This window comes from Aphanomyces astaci (assembly GCF_000520075.1).
Source record: "Aphanomyces astaci strain APO3 unplaced genomic scaffold supercont1.5, whole genome shotgun sequence".
Taxonomy (NCBI): Eukaryota; Oomycota; class Saprolegniomycetes; order Saprolegniales; family Verrucalvaceae; genus Aphanomyces; species Aphanomyces astaci.
In genome coordinates, this window is record NW_009798268.1 from 1,842,138 (window position 1) to 1,860,498 (window position 18,361).

The following is an 18,361-nucleotide window of genomic DNA, read 5'->3' on the forward strand; positions in this document are numbered from 1 at the left end:
AGCTTCAACTACACGGAGGAGTAGGTGGTCGACGACAGCACGGCGTTGATCGGACGTAAGTTCTTTCATTCCAAATGAGGCTGCGCGCCATGTTTTGGCGCTCAAAAGATACCAACATTCTGTATTTCGGATAAATTTGTTTGTATCCGTATCATTTTATCTTGATTTGAGTATTGACTTCTTCAATTAAATGTGCTCCACTCAAATCAACGTTTTTTTTTGCAGATTCGAGCCAATCGGATACAATAGATTCTGCTCTTTTCGCACCTAATTTCAGAATTTCCATATTTTAAAATGTACAGAAATTGCATCAATTTTTGTCAAATGGTCGGTCTATTTCCGTCTGGAGGTAGTAGGTTAGAATTTACCGATGGAGATGCCCTAACGTTACAACAGTCACGTTCCTTTATCTATATTTGAGATATATAGTTTATTGCAAGCCGGATTCTTCCAGCAGAGCTGCAGTCCGCTGCTTTCGACCACGAAACAGTTCAAACGCCTTGGTCGGGTGAACCACCCCTGACAGCGCCAAGATGGTGTCTCTGTACCGCTTGCCAGTGGCTTCTAACACTGTCGGGTGTTCTTCAAAATACGAATACGCGTCATGCCCTTGTACTTCGGCCCAAATGTAACTATGAATTCCATCATCAAAATGTTGAAATAACGTATAATATATACTAGTATATGTAGTATGAATTGTACATGTATATGAATTATATATGTCTATGAATTATATATATATGTGAATTATATTTATACCTGTAATAGGTGGCCGCGGCTTGTCCGCTAAACACATGCCGAAAGTTGCACAGCGAGTAATCGCGGTCTTGCAACCGCGGTGTCGCGCAGTATCTACCATTGTCGTGTTCCAGTCGTCAAATATATATACTTCGAAGTATATATAATGTAAATCGTTTTTTTTCGTACTTGGCTCCAACTTGTTGCAAGAGGGCGTACGCAGACTCCACCGACACGTTAGAAGTGACGTTGTGGTGCACAGACGTGTCGAGGGCTGAGTAGAAGAGCTGAGTCAGTAAATTGGTGGCTGACATGAATCGTTTGGCGGCCACAAGCTTGTTGAACTCAGAGTCTGGCAACTCTTGGCCGGTTTTAAAGTGCCCGGACATGCTTTTCATCAGTTCTGCGTTACAACAATAGGTTTTAATATCGCATATATATTTTGTTTGGATGACATGCGACACTGTATACCTCGGTGATAGCAAAATCGCTTGAGAACGCGCACAGGCACCCCAAGGGAGTCCGCTTCGATGCCATCAATACCCGACGCAGCCGTGTACTCGGCCGACGTGAGCGCAATGCGAAGGCCAAACCCCACACATCCAAACAACAAGTCCAGGTCTGTAAACGTCATCAAGCTAGGCATGTCCCCCACCTATAATATTAATACGATCAAAAATTGTCGATTTTCTTCAAATTTCCCAATTTTGCATGGTTCGTTCAATCGAGCACAAACGAGTGGGGTGCTCGCTCAATCGAATATGACCCGAACAACCCAAATCGACAGACCAATCAAAGCCACAATGCACTTTCAAGTGGCCAATCAAATGCATACACTCCTACAACCATTGAGACTTCAAATAGCGTGAATGGCTTGACCAATTACAAAACGTTCAGTACAAAAAAGTCCACCGATGGATTTGGGGAATGAGCCCAAATATATCGAGTATTTTTTGGCTGGGCGCACAATCTGAAGGTAGTATAGTAGATGATTCGTACTGGAGGCGTTTGATTGAGCACAATCGAGAACACGGGAAGTCTCACGGGGGCTTTGGCCGTGCGCAGAACTTTGCTGCGACTCACCACCACCTCCACGAACGAACCCTGCCGCTTCTGGCCGGGTCTAGCATACGGATCCAAGTAGAATTGTGCCACCACTGGCGTCTCAGGCTGGTCCATCGCTCGAATTTGAAAGAAACGTACGTCAGGATGCCACGTTTCTTCCAAGCCATCCGCTGCCTACATCGTACAATAGTCAAGTGACCCAATTTCAATCGAATGATTGGGCGATCGATGAAAAACTAGTTTGTTGGAGGACGTACTTCGATTCGAATGTCAAGCAATCGACCGATAAAATCAAATAGTCCGTCCAACACCTACACATAGGTTATATTAGAATGGCTGGCTTTACTGTAGGTCTTGAGGGAATGATCGATTTCTTTGCATATATATATATATATTTATACCGTCCGCCATGTATATATGGATATATATATATATTATTTTTTCGATCGTGGCTGTTGATACCTTGGGCAAGGAAAAGTATTGCGAGATCGCTTCGTCGTCAATGTCAAACTGTTCCTGGCGCAGTCGTTCCGTCCTGCACACATGACCAAATGTCAATCGTTGCACGAGAGGGGACATTAAAACTCGTTTTTTATTTGTACCAATACTGTACGTCCCACGGCTCTAACGGCAACGGGTGGTTGTGTGCGGCGGCTAGTCCTTCCAGCTGGCGCAGCTCGGCTTGGGAACGCGGAAAAGCCTTGTCCCGTAGCTCATCGAGTGTATCGAACACACTGTCGATAGAGGGGGCCGAGTTATTCACCAAACTGAGCTCGAAAAACGAACGAAATCCCAGCATTTGGGCGAGCTGGAGTCGCAATTGCAGGATTTCGACTACAACCGGCTCGTTGGCCTTGGCTTTGTCGTTGTTGGCTCGGTATAGCTGCTCCCGAATCGGTCGAGACGCGCAGTATTTCAATAGAGGGTCGTACACTGGCGACTCTAACGACAGCTTCCACGGCCCGCTTTCAGCTGTAGCGAGGACATGCCCTGCTGCCACCGCGTTCTACGCATCAACAAGTGAATGTATACATATTATATGCATCGTTTCGTGGAACCTATGCGTTTTGGGGGTTATATATATATATATAATATACAATATACCTGCGCCAAGAGCGACAGAGTCGACTGCGGCACGCCATCCAGTTGCGCTTTGTCTGTGATAACGTGCGAGTATGCATTCGTGCCATCAAGTTCGTTGTGTCCGTGGATTGTGCGCTACCACGTTCGTCGCACATTGATACTATATAGTTCCAGAAGATGTATATATCCCAATGTCTTGCGTTGTCTCGTACCAGAGCTTGTAGTCGAACGTGGATGGCGTTGAATCGATCCTTGTCGTGGTCGACGAGGTTCACACCACTCGCCGTAGCTCGTCCAATCGCTCGGTTTAGAATGCGCTATGGCCATGGATTCGAATCATAATCAACCAATACTGCTCTCGCCCATAAAAACATAATCATAAGACTAACCTGTTGTTCCGTGGTCAGTGTCACATACGTGGGACCGTCGCGAAGGGCGGTCATGGCTTGGTACACCACCACGCTCTGCGCCCGCTTGTTCTGCAGCCTCACCACTTGGTCCTCCAACTCGGAATGTGCCGCGCGAAGTTCGGGCATGTTGACTGCTTTCATCAACTGAAGCACAATGCACCACAATCTCTCGAGTGGGTCGTCGATGATTTCCAAGCGATCCATCACACTTTCCCACGAGATCTCAGCGTCCGGACACGCCAAATCGTCTTCGATGGCCTCCAGATCCGACGCGAACTCGGCCATGGCTGTGCGCAAGGCGGGCGCAATGTCGTCAGGGCAAAGCTGGGCGTACGGCGGCAGCGAGTAATCCTCCACACACCGAGTGAGGGGGTTCACAACCATGGAAATGCTGCTAGTGTTTGTGTTGACAGTGAAGAGGGTAACTAGTTGAAGAGTGTGCCTGATTCAAAATGAGAAGGGGATAACTTATCGCCGTGACAACCCCGGCATAAGACGTGTGATTTGGTCCATGTAATCCAATCAGGATCAAGGTCAAATTGCTCACCACGTATTTTGACCATGCCTTCGTAGCATATTATGAATCCCAGCATGAGATTCACGGAGATATTGGGTCGTATTATCGCAAAGGTGGAATAAGTTGGACTGGTGACATATTGTCAAATGGACAGGAATTACCCACCAAGTGTTGACATATGCTAAATAGCCTGTTTCTCGATCTGCGATCTCGTGCACACTTCGAGTGCCACGTATTATTGGTACACATTTTACTTCGAAGTATCAAAAATTTCGACTCGCTGTGTCACACATCGATTGCCCAGTCGTTGTATCATCTTCAACACAGAATACATACCGTAATCGTAGTCACCAGTGTTGTGAAAATATAGCACTGTAGTTGCGCTGCATATCAATGTTCAACTGGTTACAACATTGCCGTGAGCTCACAGTCAACTATCCAATGTGTGTTGTTGCCATTATGATGTAGTATATGGACAATTGTTGTCGTCCAAGCGAGCTGTTTGGTATCAATGCGCCTCTCCCATCAACGAACCACTCTGCGATGAAGTGTACCGGTATGGAGTTGGGTACTGTACATTTCTGCTAACGTTACCAGGTATGAACACGACACACTCGCTCGTATTCTTCGTAATCTACAGTACCCAACCCACCACAATCAAGCACCTTTACAGTGCAACTAACATTGAACAATATATATTCAATGACCGGAGTTCACTCCTGGTATCGTAGAGCTGTCCTAGCCTACAGTACAGTACCATTACGGAGTTGACTTCCTTGGCAGGCAATTATTACAATTCGATGCATCCCAAAACTTTATACAAGGAACGTCGAAGACGAAGAAATAGCGCGTCAAATTTCACTGTATAAATCAATACACTTTCTAAACTTAATAGAGCATCTCCAACAAGGGGGTCCCTATAGGTAGGTAGGTCCCTATCCCCAAAATCTGTTAAAATAGTGGCACCATCGAAGTTACGGATAATTTGGGGATGTATCCGGGTGTTTTTACGAGCATCTCCAACGGGGTCCCCATTTCCCCAATACAGTGTAATTAACTGAACATTTTGGGGAGATCCTTGAAGAGAAAACAGTCCGGATAAGACCATAATTATCCGTACGGTAACATAAAGTACAGTACAACCGAAGTTTTGAGATATAGAGTTGGGATAGCGAACTGGTGCTCTTATTATTTATCTGTTTATCCGATACAACAAAGTATAGTGTTGTACAATACATCAACCGGAGTATATGCAACTCTTATCCGGACAAAGGAAGTCCCATATCCCGCAAGTTGAGCACCTACTCCTGTACCAGCTAGGAGATGATGCCGCAGAGTGGGAAGACCAAGCAGTAGTAGCAGACACGTGAGTGACCAGAATCAATTGCCCAAAGTGCAGCATGAGACTGGCAGTTAAGCTCAGTAAGTGTAACCACCACAGCTTACTCCGTCATCTTTTTGGGGCACAACTTGTGTTCCAGCAGGTCCATACCAATCGGTCCTTTACCAACCACATCCGAGGAATGGCCGGATGGATCGAGAAACCACCAGGATGTAGTCATCCCCCAATGTCGAACCAACATAGCCCAGGGCGTCCCCTTAACATGTTGGCGCAGTCATGGGCCTAGAGGTCGGAGTTCGTGCTCCTGGCTTGCACCGTAGGGTGCTGTGGGGCGGCAGTTGTATCACACTAAGTTGACTGCGCAGAGCGCAAAACATTGTCACATCAAGTGGTTGGGTAAAGATATCCGCGACTTGATATCGAGATTCGGTGTAAACAAGACGAAACGTCTGAGGCGGTGGCGGCGTGGGAGCCGGGATGACGGGGTAGTCGTGACGGCAGCTTATGGAGTCGGTTGCGGCGGCGGTGGGGAGTTCGGACTGCGGCTGCTCATAGGGACCTGTCGAATATATAAGACTTCACACACACTGCACTCATCATATACCTTGGCGTCAACGGCGCAAAGCGGCAGATCGGAACCATTTTCTCGGTTGCTGGCAAATTCGAAAGTGAGAGAACTTCCTTGAACAAAATTTGAAATTAATTCAAACTTTGAGCTAATCAGCGAGAAGGGAGACAGTTGCACTCTGCACACTGCTAAGAGTAATACATAACTGTTTTCATTGGCTGAACTATCCATCTGTGTGTCCATTACAGACTTTGACAAATATTTATAGTTCTCTGCGGGAAAAGAAATATTCGTCTTTTTCTGATTGGCTCCGCCACCCTGCGAATCGCAGAACCCTACACTACTTGAAGCGAATACAATGACTTTTTACATTTTTCATTTTATTATTTGCTCTACGAACCTGCGATTAGCAGGTTGGCAAAGTCAAGTATACTTAAGAATACACTTGGTTATAGTATTGGACTCTCCCCACAAATCCGGTTTAACCAGAAAAAGCAAGGTGAAATAGGCAATTTTGTATACTGCGCAAGGTGAACCACCTTCCGAATTCCATAAATAATTTTGAAATTGTATAGTTTCAATTAAATATATCTTCAAGTTTGTATTGTTGATTTTTATTTTTCATGTGTTTGTCTGTTTTTGGAATTCGCAAGGCAGGTCACCTTGTCCAATTTGTCCAATCAGATGCCGTGAAAATTGGTGCGTAGATTCATCACACCCTGTTGCGATATATTCTACTTACAGTGCGTAGGGCACCAGTCATCGGCACTGTTGTAAGCCAATAGAAATGCCCGAATACCTCTTATTGGTCAAAATGTAGTTCTTTAAGAATTAGTGCCCCTTATAAATTAGAGGTTGGACCAGTCAATATAGTGTTGATCATACAGAAATCATTACTGTAGCAATTAATACCCGTTCTAAACACATATTCCTTTGATAGCTAATATGATGACAGCATCCCGCGAACTAGAGTGTGGAGGAGCCAATACATTACACAAGTCTAAAACGTGTGCCGATCGATGACTGGTGCCCTACGAAAAACGCTACTTTTGATCCTTACTGCACGTGTTTACTATTTAAATTGACATCCTTTGAACCTCAATTCATGAGCTGAATCTTGCGATTATTTTGATATTTGTATCACCTCAATATGTGTTGTAGTCAACGAGAAATCGACGAACAAAGTAAGCAAAGAGCGAAGCTGATGACTGGTGCTCCACGTTTCTATAATGGCGTTGATGCAAGAAGTATTGAGATAATTATGTAGGCTGTGTATGAGAGCAAGATCATCAATGTGGCATTCAGGACTCGGTCAATTCGAACAAGTCTAGACTTCAGTAACATCACCACTTACTTGCCTACTAACCCAATGAATGTGGTCATCCCTCATTGGAGCTACTATAGCTAGCCTAACTTGACTTACAACTCACCATTGCCCTCCAGAAGCCACGGCACAGACAACATTTCTTTCGCGGTTGAATTGGTCCATGAGGCGTTTGACGAACTTGACGAGGGCATCGTAGTCACCAGACGCCACGCGAGATTCCAATTCGATGAGTTTGCGATGATCTCGTTCGCGTATGTCCACTTCGGAACGGTTCTCGGGGTGCAATTGCTTGAGACGCGGAAACCACGAGTGGTCTTCGATATTGTGGTGATGGTGCAGGCTGTTGTCAAGTTGGCGGAACGACGACACGTTCACTTCTCGGCGCATCTACCTGTTCTTGACCAGCATCTCAAAGCCTCGTCGAAACGACACGTGGATGTCTTCGACCGCAGGTGTCGACCCATCCCACCCCAGCGTCAATCTTGCCTCCATTCCCGCAGCAGGAGTGCGTGGACGTCCTTCGTCGTCTGCCGTCGCAGCTGAAAGTCCTCGATCGACCTGAGCTCCGCCAGTCGCTCCCCATCCAGGCAGTGTCGGTGCCGTAAACCTCTCTGCTGATGTGATCACGTGGTTGCGCGAGCGGGTGGCGCAAGACTTCTTGGTGGCACCCATCGCAAGTGCTAAAGCTGCCACTTCAGCACTTGCGATGGGTGCTACCACGAGTCTTGGTAGCGAAAGACGCCTTGGTCCAATTCGACTTTCGCCACCGCGTTGGCCCACCAGAGCAGCAACGGCATTGCGACCCAGCCGAGCGCACAACATAATGTTAGCTGCAAGGGGAGAACCACATTGGAAATAGTAGGAGTGAACACAATGCAGCATAAGGCCCTGTTGGGGCAACTTCACTGAACAATCACTGAACGTTTCAACACTGAACAACTTTATTCTGATTGGCTATATATTTTCATACATATTTCAAGTGATATTATTCGAAAGTATCATTATGTAAATTGCATGGTTTGGCGGTCCACATGAGCAGCGAAGATTCGGCCGTCGGCTCATGCTGGTAGAGGTAGCTAGAGACCCTTCGCGAATGCGCTTTTTGGCGGAATAGTAAGATATGTACGTATGTGTGCGACGTAGTGAATATCACAGGGCTATGCGCAGTAGCGCTCGCGTACCAGCTACCCACTTTCATGGCAGCTTGCATCACCACACGTCTCAGCGACCACGGCAGCACTTCGGTCATGCTTTAGAGTCAACCACATCATAAATGAACCTAATGAATAACGATTACGACGAAGTTGAGGCTCCAACCCGCGCTCATTGCGCATGAGCGACCAGCGCTTGCATCCTTCGATCCGTTCCGACGTTTCCCCGGACATGACAAAATGTTGGCCGGGTAAAGTCACCGGATAATTCTCATCGTTCAGTGTTGAAACGTTCAGTGATTGTTCAGTGAAGTTGCCTGAACAGTCCAAACAGTTTCTAACCTCTTCTGCCAGTGTTATAGCCAATGGTTTGTAAGAAACAAGGTGAGATGGACTCTGATTGGATATTAAAAAGGAGCAAGGCGGCTCACCTTACCATTAACAAGTCAATTTGAAGCACACAGTGCAGCACGTTTTTCCTTGAGCATAGTCCGTCGAGCGAAGTACAAGGCAATGCCAAAACACGTAATGGCCCACACCATCCACACTAAGGGAAACAGCATGGCTAGGATGAGTCCGTCTTTGTCTTGATGGCACTCTGGGTTGAGCACTACGACGCCGTCCACAAGCACGCTGTTGCAGTGAGGCGCCCAAGCATCCTTGATGTAGCCCACGATGATGGGGGCGGGAACGTCCCCGAGCACGTGCAGCACAAGAGTCTTCACACCAACAGCGAGGGAGCGTTGCGATGGATGGACAGAGTGAAACGCGGCGGTCATCGCAACTGGCGGCATGGAAGTGAAAGTGATAGTCGATAGTCCATTCCACACCAAGTACCACGTTTTGTCAGGCAAAGCAGCCACGGAGAGGAGCACGACTCCAAGCGCTACTGGAAATCCTAGCACCAGTTGACGAATCGCAAAGTACTGTCGCTTGTAAGCTGCACCACGGCTTGTCCAATCGAGCAGCACGCCCCCCAGGAAGGTGCCCACGAAGGTTGTAACAACTACAAATCAGGGTTCGTAATTAGTTCAGTACACATCACATTGCAATGGTATATAGTCCTAGTAGCACTTACGTGATTGGGAACCCAACGTGACGTTGGCCTCAGTTTCCGACGAAAACACGCCAACGCCAATCAGCAACAGCGTTGAAATCATGGCCAACCCAGAACCAGAAAACACCATGGCTGCCACACCAAGCGTCAGCCACATAAACGCTGCGTTGCTACAAACCCCCCACACTTCACCGAAAAACGACTTTGGGGGGGCGGAACCACTCTCCTCCAACAAGGCTTGGGATTCGTTGGTGTCGTCCCTGCTGATCCGATCGAATTCATCGGGAATGCCAAAACGGCAAAGGCAAAGCAACGGCAACATCGCTAGCCCCTCCATGGCATACAATGAGTTCCAGCCCCAGGAAGTCGCAGACAGCGTCGATGCCGCGATTCCACCCGAAATCGCTCCCAGACAAGCCGACATCATGTACACACCCAACCACAGCGTCTGGACACTGCTCGGGCTGTGGTCGTTGATGAAGGCGGGTATAGTGCACTGAAACGATGCTGCTCCAACACCACTGAGGAATCGCCCCACGACTAAAAGCTCGAAGCTGTTGGCGGACTTGGAAACGCTTGAGATGGCCACGGCAACGATCCACACTACAAGCCCCATAGAAATGACTCGAAACGGTTTGGTGATCATCGCGAGGTAGCCAAACAGCGGGATCGAGAGGGCGTTGGTGGTCACATACGACGATGAGAGCAGTCCAAGCAGCGCGCCAGGGTCGGTGGTGTTGTGAGAGACTTGGATAAAGTATTGGAACTGGGCTGGAGCGCCAGTAGTGATGGCTCGGTCAAAATCACCGAAAAAGCCGATTGTACAGATCAAGACGAATATCCACGGCGGCATCGTAGTGGACGGCATTGGCTCAGACAGGGTTGCTCGACTGTCAGGATGAGCTTTGATAAGTGAGCCAAGTCCAATTCATTCCTTGGTGAGTAGTGACAAGGCAAGATGTATCTATCATACACCAATTGGTCAAATACCAGCCGTACCGCAAACATTCTGGGCAAGTGAATGCATTCCGCAACATAAGGGGAAGGAGTGATGTACGACCGTCTACTGTAATCACCCAGCAAAATTCCCTCGCTGCAACAGTAACGTTAGTATTGTTACGTCAATTGGGCCTCCTGGCATACAAAACCCAAGTTATTTCTGCCACACATAATCAAATCAAGTGTAAATTCAAAACTACTCATTTCAGCTAATGTAGGAGTTAACCCCGGGAATAGTATTGTATGTAAGCGCGCAAGGGGTCCATGTCCAGGGTTACAGGGGCTCCAGGCAAAAATGATTACGTAACAACAGTACCACTGTTGAAGCTTAGGGGATTGTTCGGTACAGTAATCACCAACAGCGAGTACAGTATCTGAGCAAAACTTCGAAAACATTTGAGTAAGTACTAGGCGTACGTAACGGGGACAAAATGGTTGCTTTTTCCACCACACGTTCGTACCACGAAGTGCTTGTTGTTTTGATATACTGTACTGACTTTTGAACGTAATCGACGAAGGCGCTTCCGGAGTAAAACGTCATTCGCCTTTCTAGGTTGGGTCTCGTGTCTCGATTGCGTTCGTCGGGCACCTCACTGTTGCTTTCCATCCGCCGTTGGTTTGTCCTTACAGTTAAGCTTCGAGCATCTCCACCGTACACGGAGTTTGACCCTGAAACTGAATATTACTCAGTGTCGATGATATTTTGACCCTGAATTTACCCCCACCCTAACACTGAATTCGACACTGAAACTGAGTTTCAGAACCCCGGACCCTGAGTCTTGACCATTCCACACGGAGTTCTCTCCAAAGTAGTCGTCGACAATCTGCTGGTGCCCACCAGTCCGGTTTCGATCAATGTTTGGCTGACGACCGCGACGAGACCCGCTCCATGACCGTGAGTCTACAGCTGCGGCTTGGCGGACGGCTTTTTGGGCTGCCGTACTTATGATGACATCGATTTCCTCGTCGGACGAATCCATCAGTTGATTCGACAACTGCATGAGTCGGTCATTCCAGCGCATATTGTGTGGACTTAGAAATGACCATGCATATCTTATCTATTTATACTGTATTAATTTTCGCAGAATTGCGGTTAAAAAGTCAGTGTCACGATGCGAACGAATATCCTTCATACTCAAATTTATTGAATTCAGTATGACACTGAAAAGGACTCAGATCCAGGGTCAAAATCCGTGTTCCGGTGGAGATGCTCTTACAAAAGTTACAATAAACACCACCACCAATATTGTCCTTGTTAAGGACGCCTGGTTCAAAGTGCTGCTTACTCTCATTTTGTCGAAGTTTTTACTTGAGATACTCATATGTTGACATACCCGATGTAACACTAACTACCGTACTGTACACAATAACTACCCGGACTTAATAACTACCCGCGGGCCTTCCCGGTCGGAATAACTACCCTGTCTGACTAAGGCGGATAAAAAAATACATTAATGTAAATATTAAACGTGACATTTGTACACTCGATTAAACATATTTAATTTTATTGAAAAGTAATCTGATTCTGTGGACAATTCAGCCTTTCTCGAGCTACCCTGGACGAAAAATGTCAGGGTAGTTATTGTGTACGGTACGGGTGAATATGATCACTTTGCGGACACCGTTCGGACAATTTCAGTCGGACATACTTGGCATTTGTATTTGACATCAGGGGAACATATTTTGTCCGAATGAAGTTGTCCGAACGGAATATGTTCGGACATACTTGTGTATTGTATTAACCCGCATAAGAACGATCAGCTTTACAGTAGCAAGCGACGACAGAGCATCCGCCCACAAAATTGCGCCACCGCAGCGTAGCGGAGGTCGTGTGTATAATTTTGTGCAGGCGGTGCCTTGGCGAGGAGTGAGCCCCAATCGTGCACTTCACCGAATGTCCAATCGATTCCTCTTGTCGGGAAAAGCGGCAGGTAGGCCGCAGGCCGTGCCGCTACCCGGACAAGGCCTGTGGAACAACTATTCGCATTTAATCTGTAAATCTAGTTAAGTGCGTGTCCGAAGCACATATCCAGCAAATATTTGTCCGAGTCGTTATGGTGTTATGGTATGGTACCTAGTCAAGCACGCAAGAAAACGCGACTGCATCCGGTTAATTTTGGGACAACCAGAAATAACCAAAATATCCAATTTTTCGTCACCCCGCAACAATTCTTCTTCGGATAACGCCATTGCTTCATGGATGGCAAATTATTCCGAGACCTGGCTCTAAACCGTCGAACCTCGCAAGTACTACTAGTACGTACAATACACCTAGGCCGTGTTCGGACGCACCAAGAATCCGGTTATTTCATGGATTCAGACTCTGGAATCCGATTTTTTGTGTTCGATTGACAAAAACAAAAACCGGATTCTTGTGGTAGAATCCGGATTCTGGATTTGATGGTTTCTTGGTGGGATTGATTGGTATTCTGCTTTTCAGAAATACATGTACTCGGAGTTTGGGGTTTCCGGGGTTTCGGGGTGTTTAATCTAATCTCCGAGTACTGACAGTGATGGAAGGAACGTCGCAGCCGTGACCACATGTGATCAAGTGGTCCATCGCATGGTGCTTCTTCGCCAACTATTTAACTAGTTAGCATGTAAGACCGTATTCATCTTGGTGGGGGATGAATTATATTCCTGCAGCGCAGAATGGGCTACGCACTCGTTGAGTCAACAACTCATGTGTATGCATGCAACTGACAAAATTACTTACGTAAACTTAGCACACGCAGTTACTTGTATCTCATCCTTGTAAAAGTCGGTACCAAGTTACTTGTATCTCTCCTTGCACAGCTCAATGTGTTGGTCAAAACCCGCTACGAAGTCGCTGCACTATCGAATGGACCTTGAATGGTGATGTGGATATCTTGCCCTCCAGTAAAGTTATATGATATGTAGCTACATGTACTTCTTCGTTTATGATCACGCTATAATTGCGCAATACGCTTGCAGCGGGACGCGTCGTATTTTGTAAATCCGGCGCAATCGCCGCCAAGAAAGCGTCTACATGGCCGATATTCGTGCATGACGTGCTGCAACATTTCGGTCAGAATACTTAAATAATTCAAAATAGCACATTGTATTTCGTTTTACCTGACTGTCAAAGGCCTAAAAAGTGCAGTCATAGATGGTGGAACCAATGAAAAGGAGCAAAAACCAGATCCAATAGGATGTGACCAATAGAATACCAGTATTCTTGTGAATTTTCGGCATTTGGGCCAATCGTGTTCGGTGCAACTTTTTGACATAATCCGGATTCTGGAGTCAGAATCCATGTTTGCTCCAAACATGGGCCCTACTGAGTACTAGAAGTACTGTGCGACGTGGTACAACATACGATTAAGAGTACATCATAGTACTACGTAGTACTAGTATACTGCACTCAAGGGCACATCTTCAGGCCATAATGTCGAAGCATCGCATCGGTGTTGTGCTGTCGTCCACAGAACGACTCGAACACTTGCGACGGGTGGCACACTCCAGTCATCGCGAGAAACGTCCGTCGGAACCGCCTTCCCGTAGCATTCCACGCTGTTTGGTCGCCTTGGGTTTCCGTAAAGCAAGTATATGCATCCAAAGCTTGGACTTCGGCCCACTTGTACCTACAATCGCAATTCGAACGGGTCACATAATGGATGGACCAATCAAAACAGTCCAGCGGCCAATCAAAATCTCTTGCGTTAACCATACTGTAGCGTCTTATAGTACTTCGTATAATAGTGTGACACGGGTATTCACTTTTACAAACATACACTCGTTCGTATAACCGAAATGGATTGATCGAGATGGATGTTGGCGAATGAGCTCATAATTATCCAAAGCTTTTGGATCAAAGGACTGATATACATCGTGATGATTTATATCTTGTACATACATACCCGTACACGGCACTTGCATAATGCAAGTCGAAAATGTGAATGTACTGGGTCACATATTGATCATTGGCTAAAAGTTGCGACACTGCAAACCTAACGTTGACCATGTATAAACGACTTATACGACCGTTTCTTGGACGTACTTGTTGGCGACGGCAGTGCGCACAGTCGAGAGGGACGACGACGACGGTGTCACAGATTGTTGATGCAATGCCAAGTCGAGGGCTGCAAAGTGCACTTGCTGTAGCAACGTCGTCGCAGCCATGAATTGCTTGGCGGCGATCATACTCTCGAATAACTTGTCTGGCAACGGCTCGCCAGTGACGTAGTGCCCTGATATTAACGCCATCGTCTCTACAAGTATTATATATATATATATACAATCGACGTATATATAATATATATAAACGCACCGCGGCGGGTGCAAAAGTAGGAAAACATCGTCGCAGGTACGTCCACGGCATCCCTTTCGACGCTGAATGCGCCCGACGTCATCGTGTACTTGGCATCTGTCAAAGCAAACCGCAGCACCATGCCAAAACTGTGAAACAGGGCGTGGACGTCGGTAAATGTCATTAAAGTCGGGTGGTCGTCCGTCTACGACCGGGTTGAGCCATGGGGGGTGTCAACATGATGTCGTTATACCGGGGTAGATTGGTTCAGCAGCAATGCCAACACTGGCAGTCGCACGGGGGTCTTTTCGGTCGAAAATACGCTGCTACGGCTTGCGACAACGTTCAGCATCCCCACGTGCACCTTGTCACCGGGTCTCGCAAACAAATCCAAGTAGAATTGGGCCATCACAGGCTCGTCAGGCTGGTCCATCGCTCGAATTTGAAAGAAACGAACGTCAGAATGCCACGTTTCTTCCAAGCCATCCGCTGCCTGATTCCAAAAGATATGGGAATATATAGATATATATATGGGAATATATAGATATATATATGTACAAAATAGTTCAAGGTGAAAGCACCCCCCCCACCTCGATGCGAATCTCAAACAGCTGCGCCGCCAAGGCAAACAATCCGTCCAATACCTGCAGATATATGAAATATATATTAATCCGTCCGCAATACCCTGCCGATACATATATGAAATATTCATTGAAATCATAGTATATGTATGCTCTATACGATCATCATAGCCAGTATCCACAGCCAGACACGTACTCGTTGCAGTGGAAAGTATGGTTTGACTAGTTCATCGTTGATGTCGAAAGTTTCTTTACATAGCGCCTCCATCCTAAGGATTTTGTTAACACCAATTATGGTCGATTGTAGTCAAATTTCTCAATCGAGCACATATAGAGCCGAGACATTTGATTGGCTATTATTATCCACGTCGCCCATTCCGGTAGAAAATGAAAACAGATTGTAACCAATCAGCGACAATTAGTAATTTCGGATTAACCAATGGGAGAGATCGGAGCCCGGGGAAATGGTCGATTGAAAAAAATATTCTTCGTATTGTGCTTTCGAGTGAAATTTCATTGTGTTGTGGCGTGGTTTCTCGTTCGAATTTAAATCGATTTAACTGGCTACCTCAGATGAGCTCAAAATTATTAGCCAATCAAAACCTTCTCAATGAAATTCAACCAATCAGATCGATTGTGGATCGGTTTGGTCGGCGCGATTTGATTGCACAACCCCTCCCCAAATTTGTATCAAATCGGCAATACCGAATCTCCAATATTCTTATGTTTACTCAAAACTGGAGCGACATGGAGAATGAATCGACACAAATAAATGTACACAAGAATCGGCAGAAGGATTTAGCCAATCAAATTGCAGGAAACCAGCATCAGATTCTATTTAGTGTTAGATCTATATTAGTGTGAATTCAATCATCACTCATACAGAGAGTCGATCGATAGATTTGGCAATTCCGCGCAAAAGTCCAAATTTGCGTAAAAGGACAATATCATTCTCGGTTCTAGAATACAATCCTCGTGGAGGCATAATAATCTCACCAATACGAAATGTCCCATGGCTCCAACGGCAACGGGTGGTTGTGGGCAGCTGCATATGTTTCCAGCTGCCGGCGCTCGGCTTGGGCGATAGGAAAGCACTGAACTCGCAATTCCTCCAATAGAGCAGTCACAGCGTCGACGGAAGGCGCCATTTTGTCGGCTACACACAAGTCGGCATAGGTGGGAAACCCAAGTAGATGGGCTTGTTCCTGTCGCAAACGCAGCATCTCCACCACATGCGGCTGGTTATCGAACGGATGGACGCTGGCTTTGGTGTTGTTGGCTAGGTACAGGTATTGTCGAAGGTGTCGATTCGAGCAATGTTTCAATATCGACTGGTACACGGACGCCTCGAGCGACACCTTCCACGGTCCCTTCTCAGCGGTGGCATCCCTGTGGCCACTCTGCGCGGCGTTCTGCAGCAAAGAACTTAAAATGTGGAGCTCGTGGATAGAAAACCTATACATTATGCACGTACTAGAGCCATGTGTGACAGCGTCGAGTGGGGAACGCCGTCGAGTTGCTGTTTGTCATAGATCCAGTGCGAATATGCCTTGGATGCGTCAAATACGTTGTTCATGGTGGCGGTTTTCTGCCACAAACGCAAAATGGTGAATACTCATATATATATATATATTTACGGCCAATATTGTCGATTTGATACAAATTTGGGGAGGGGTTGTGCAATCGAATCGCGCCGACCAAACGGATCCACAATCGATCTGATTGGTTGAATTTCATTAAGAAGGTTTTGATTGGTTAATAATTTTGAGCTCATCTGAAGTAGCCAATCAAATCGATTTAAATTCGAACGAGAAACCACGCCACAACACGAAATTTCACTCGAAAGCACAACAACAATAATAATAATAATAATAATAAACCAAAAGGACGAATAATATACTGTTCAGAATTAGCATCGTCATGTTGTAACACTGTGAATTTCGAACGCACCAGTTCCAACAGACGCTTGTGGATGGCATTGAATCGTGCTTTGTTGGTGCCGACGAGATGCACCCCAGTGAGCGTGGCAGTTTGAATTGATCGGTGTAAAATGCGCTACCGTGTCACACACTGTGACATAGTGCACTGTACTAGTACTACTAGTTAAGGCTGTACGCGTACCTGTTGTTCGGGTGTCAACAAGTTCCAGTCGGAACTGTCCCGAAGGGCCACCATCGCTTTGTAAATCACAACGCTTTGGGCGCGTTTGCCTTGAACGGCCAGCACTTCGGGCTCTAGCTCGGCCTGGACCGTTCGAAGCTCGGGCACGTTGGCTACCATGGACATGTGGGTGACCACTCCCCACAGACGATCTAATGGATCGTCGATGATCTCCAGTCGATCCATCAACGATTCCCATGAGATATCGGCGCCTGGGTCCGCCAGGTCCTCCTCTATGGCTTCCAGATCTGTGGCGAGTTCTTCCATGGCAGTGCGCAGGGCAGGGGCGTAGTCGTCTGGTCGGAGCTGAGCAAACGGCGGCAACGCGTACTCTTGCACGCACCGAGTGAGTGGATTGAGCATACTACCGGTAGTATAGCTGTAGTTCTAGGATCGATCGATGGCAGCAATGAATTATGTTGTACTAGTAGTGTTGCTCAATCGTCAACGACTCTGGTGAAAGTGGCCGCGAATCAAAGTTATCCCATATTGGTACTACTGTATCCACATGATTACACAAAGCAGGTGGTGCGGCGGCTGGCATATCGTCCAACGTTACCAGTAAACTTATCCATTCGAATCCAAAATGACTAACCAAGCTACCGTATATTATTAATAGTTCCTATGTTCCTACGTAGTACTATTAGTTGTACTACGTAGGAACATAGGAACTAGTATACGGACTGTATATCACTACAAAACGTTACTACTACTACATAGTGGTTTTTAGCTTGTATAAATTAATATCCTGATCACATTTATATATACTTGTATATGCATTGTGAACAGGAGATAAAATTTCGATTCACAGTCAACTTACAGAGAACATCTTTGGTCGAAATATTTCGGATGCTGGGTGAACTGAAATTCAACGATAGTTGGTCGAATTATACCGCTGGTTTGGTATACACGTGAAGTTTGAGGTCGCCACGAACTTGAATGGAAGTAGCCCAAATGTATCGGTGGCCTCGTGAAAATATACTGCAAGCTGAGCGAAATATAGTGGAAACAAATGTGAAATTAACCGCAAAATGGTGTAGTTGGGAACTAGTACTCCATACTTAGAAGTAGGAATTCACGGCGAAGCAATATT

At 46.4% G+C, this 18,361-nt stretch overlaps 5 protein-coding genes across 6 annotated transcripts; all 5 read right to left on the reverse strand.

The window, feature by feature from the left end:
- Positions 1 to 396: 396 nt before the first annotated feature.
- Positions 397 to 3,680, reverse strand: H257_03313 (hypothetical protein; the record flags this gene model as incomplete). Its single annotated transcript, XM_009827323.1, has 11 exons — positions 397 to 632; positions 760 to 852; positions 928 to 1,141; positions 1,210 to 1,393; positions 1,738 to 1,977; positions 2,061 to 2,114; positions 2,266 to 2,338; positions 2,406 to 2,809; positions 2,908 to 3,021; positions 3,099 to 3,203; positions 3,276 to 3,680. The coding sequence occupies 11 exons, from the start codon at positions 3,678 to 3,680 to the stop codon at positions 431 to 433; spliced, it is 2,088 nt and encodes a 695-aa protein (XP_009825625.1). The 3' UTR covers positions 397 to 430.
- Positions 3,681 to 7,149: 3,469 nt separating this feature from the next.
- Positions 7,150 to 7,722, reverse strand: H257_03314 (hypothetical protein; the record flags this gene model as incomplete). The annotated part of the gene is made up of 2 exons (XM_009827324.1): positions 7,150 to 7,390; positions 7,442 to 7,722. The coding sequence occupies 2 exons, from the start codon at positions 7,720 to 7,722 to the stop codon at positions 7,150 to 7,152; spliced, it is 522 nt and encodes a 173-aa protein (XP_009825626.1).
- Positions 7,723 to 7,763: 41 nt separating this feature from the next.
- H257_03315 (hypothetical protein) lies at positions 7,764 to 8,435 on the reverse strand (the record flags this gene model as incomplete). The annotated part of the gene is made up of 3 exons (XM_009827325.1): positions 7,764 to 7,880; positions 8,243 to 8,300; positions 8,368 to 8,435. The coding sequence occupies 3 exons, from the start codon at positions 8,433 to 8,435 to the stop codon at positions 7,764 to 7,766; spliced, it is 243 nt and encodes an 80-aa protein (XP_009825627.1).
- A 212-nt stretch (positions 8,436 to 8,647) lies between these two features.
- Positions 8,648 to 10,126, reverse strand: H257_03316 (hypothetical protein; the record flags this gene model as incomplete). The annotated part of the gene is made up of 2 exons (XM_009827326.1): positions 8,648 to 9,207; positions 9,280 to 10,126. 2 exons carry the CDS (start codon positions 10,124 to 10,126, stop codon positions 8,648 to 8,650), a joined length of 1,407 nt encoding a protein of 468 aa, XP_009825628.1.
- Positions 10,127 to 13,577: 3,451 nt separating this feature from the next.
- On the reverse strand, positions 13,578 to 17,735 carry H257_03317. 2 transcript variants are annotated; one of them, XM_009827327.1, is made up of 11 exons: positions 17,230 to 17,735; positions 17,059 to 17,163; positions 16,583 to 16,696; positions 16,105 to 16,520; positions 15,305 to 15,377; positions 15,118 to 15,171; positions 14,781 to 15,020; positions 14,549 to 14,732; positions 14,279 to 14,489; positions 14,139 to 14,228; positions 13,578 to 13,862 (listed from the first exon to the last, which is right to left on the reverse strand). In XM_009827327.1, the coding sequence occupies exons 1-11, from the start codon at positions 17,629 to 17,631 to the stop codon at positions 13,643 to 13,645; spliced, it is 2,109 nt and encodes a 702-aa protein (XP_009825629.1). In that variant the 5' UTR covers positions 17,632 to 17,735; the 3' UTR covers positions 13,578 to 13,642. The 2 variants fall into 2 exon arrangements, with proteins under 2 accessions (XP_009825629.1, XP_009825630.1); XM_009827328.1 differs by lacking the exon at positions 14,139 to 14,228.
- Positions 17,736 to 18,361: the final 626 nt, after the last annotated feature.

Coding starts and splice junctions, on each gene's coding strand:
- H257_03317 (XM_009827327.1), bottom strand. CDS start 17,631: ATGCTCAATCCACTCACTCGGTGCGTGCAAGAGTACGCGTTGCCGCCG. Junction 16,697..17,058: donor ACAAGCGTCTGTTGGAACTG/GTGCGTTCGAAA, acceptor CGTTTGTGGCAG/AAAACCGCCACCATGAACAA. Junction 14,229..14,278: donor CGCACTGCCGTCGCCAACAA/GTACGTCCAAGA, acceptor GGTCAACGTTAG/GTTTGCAGTGTCGCAACTTT.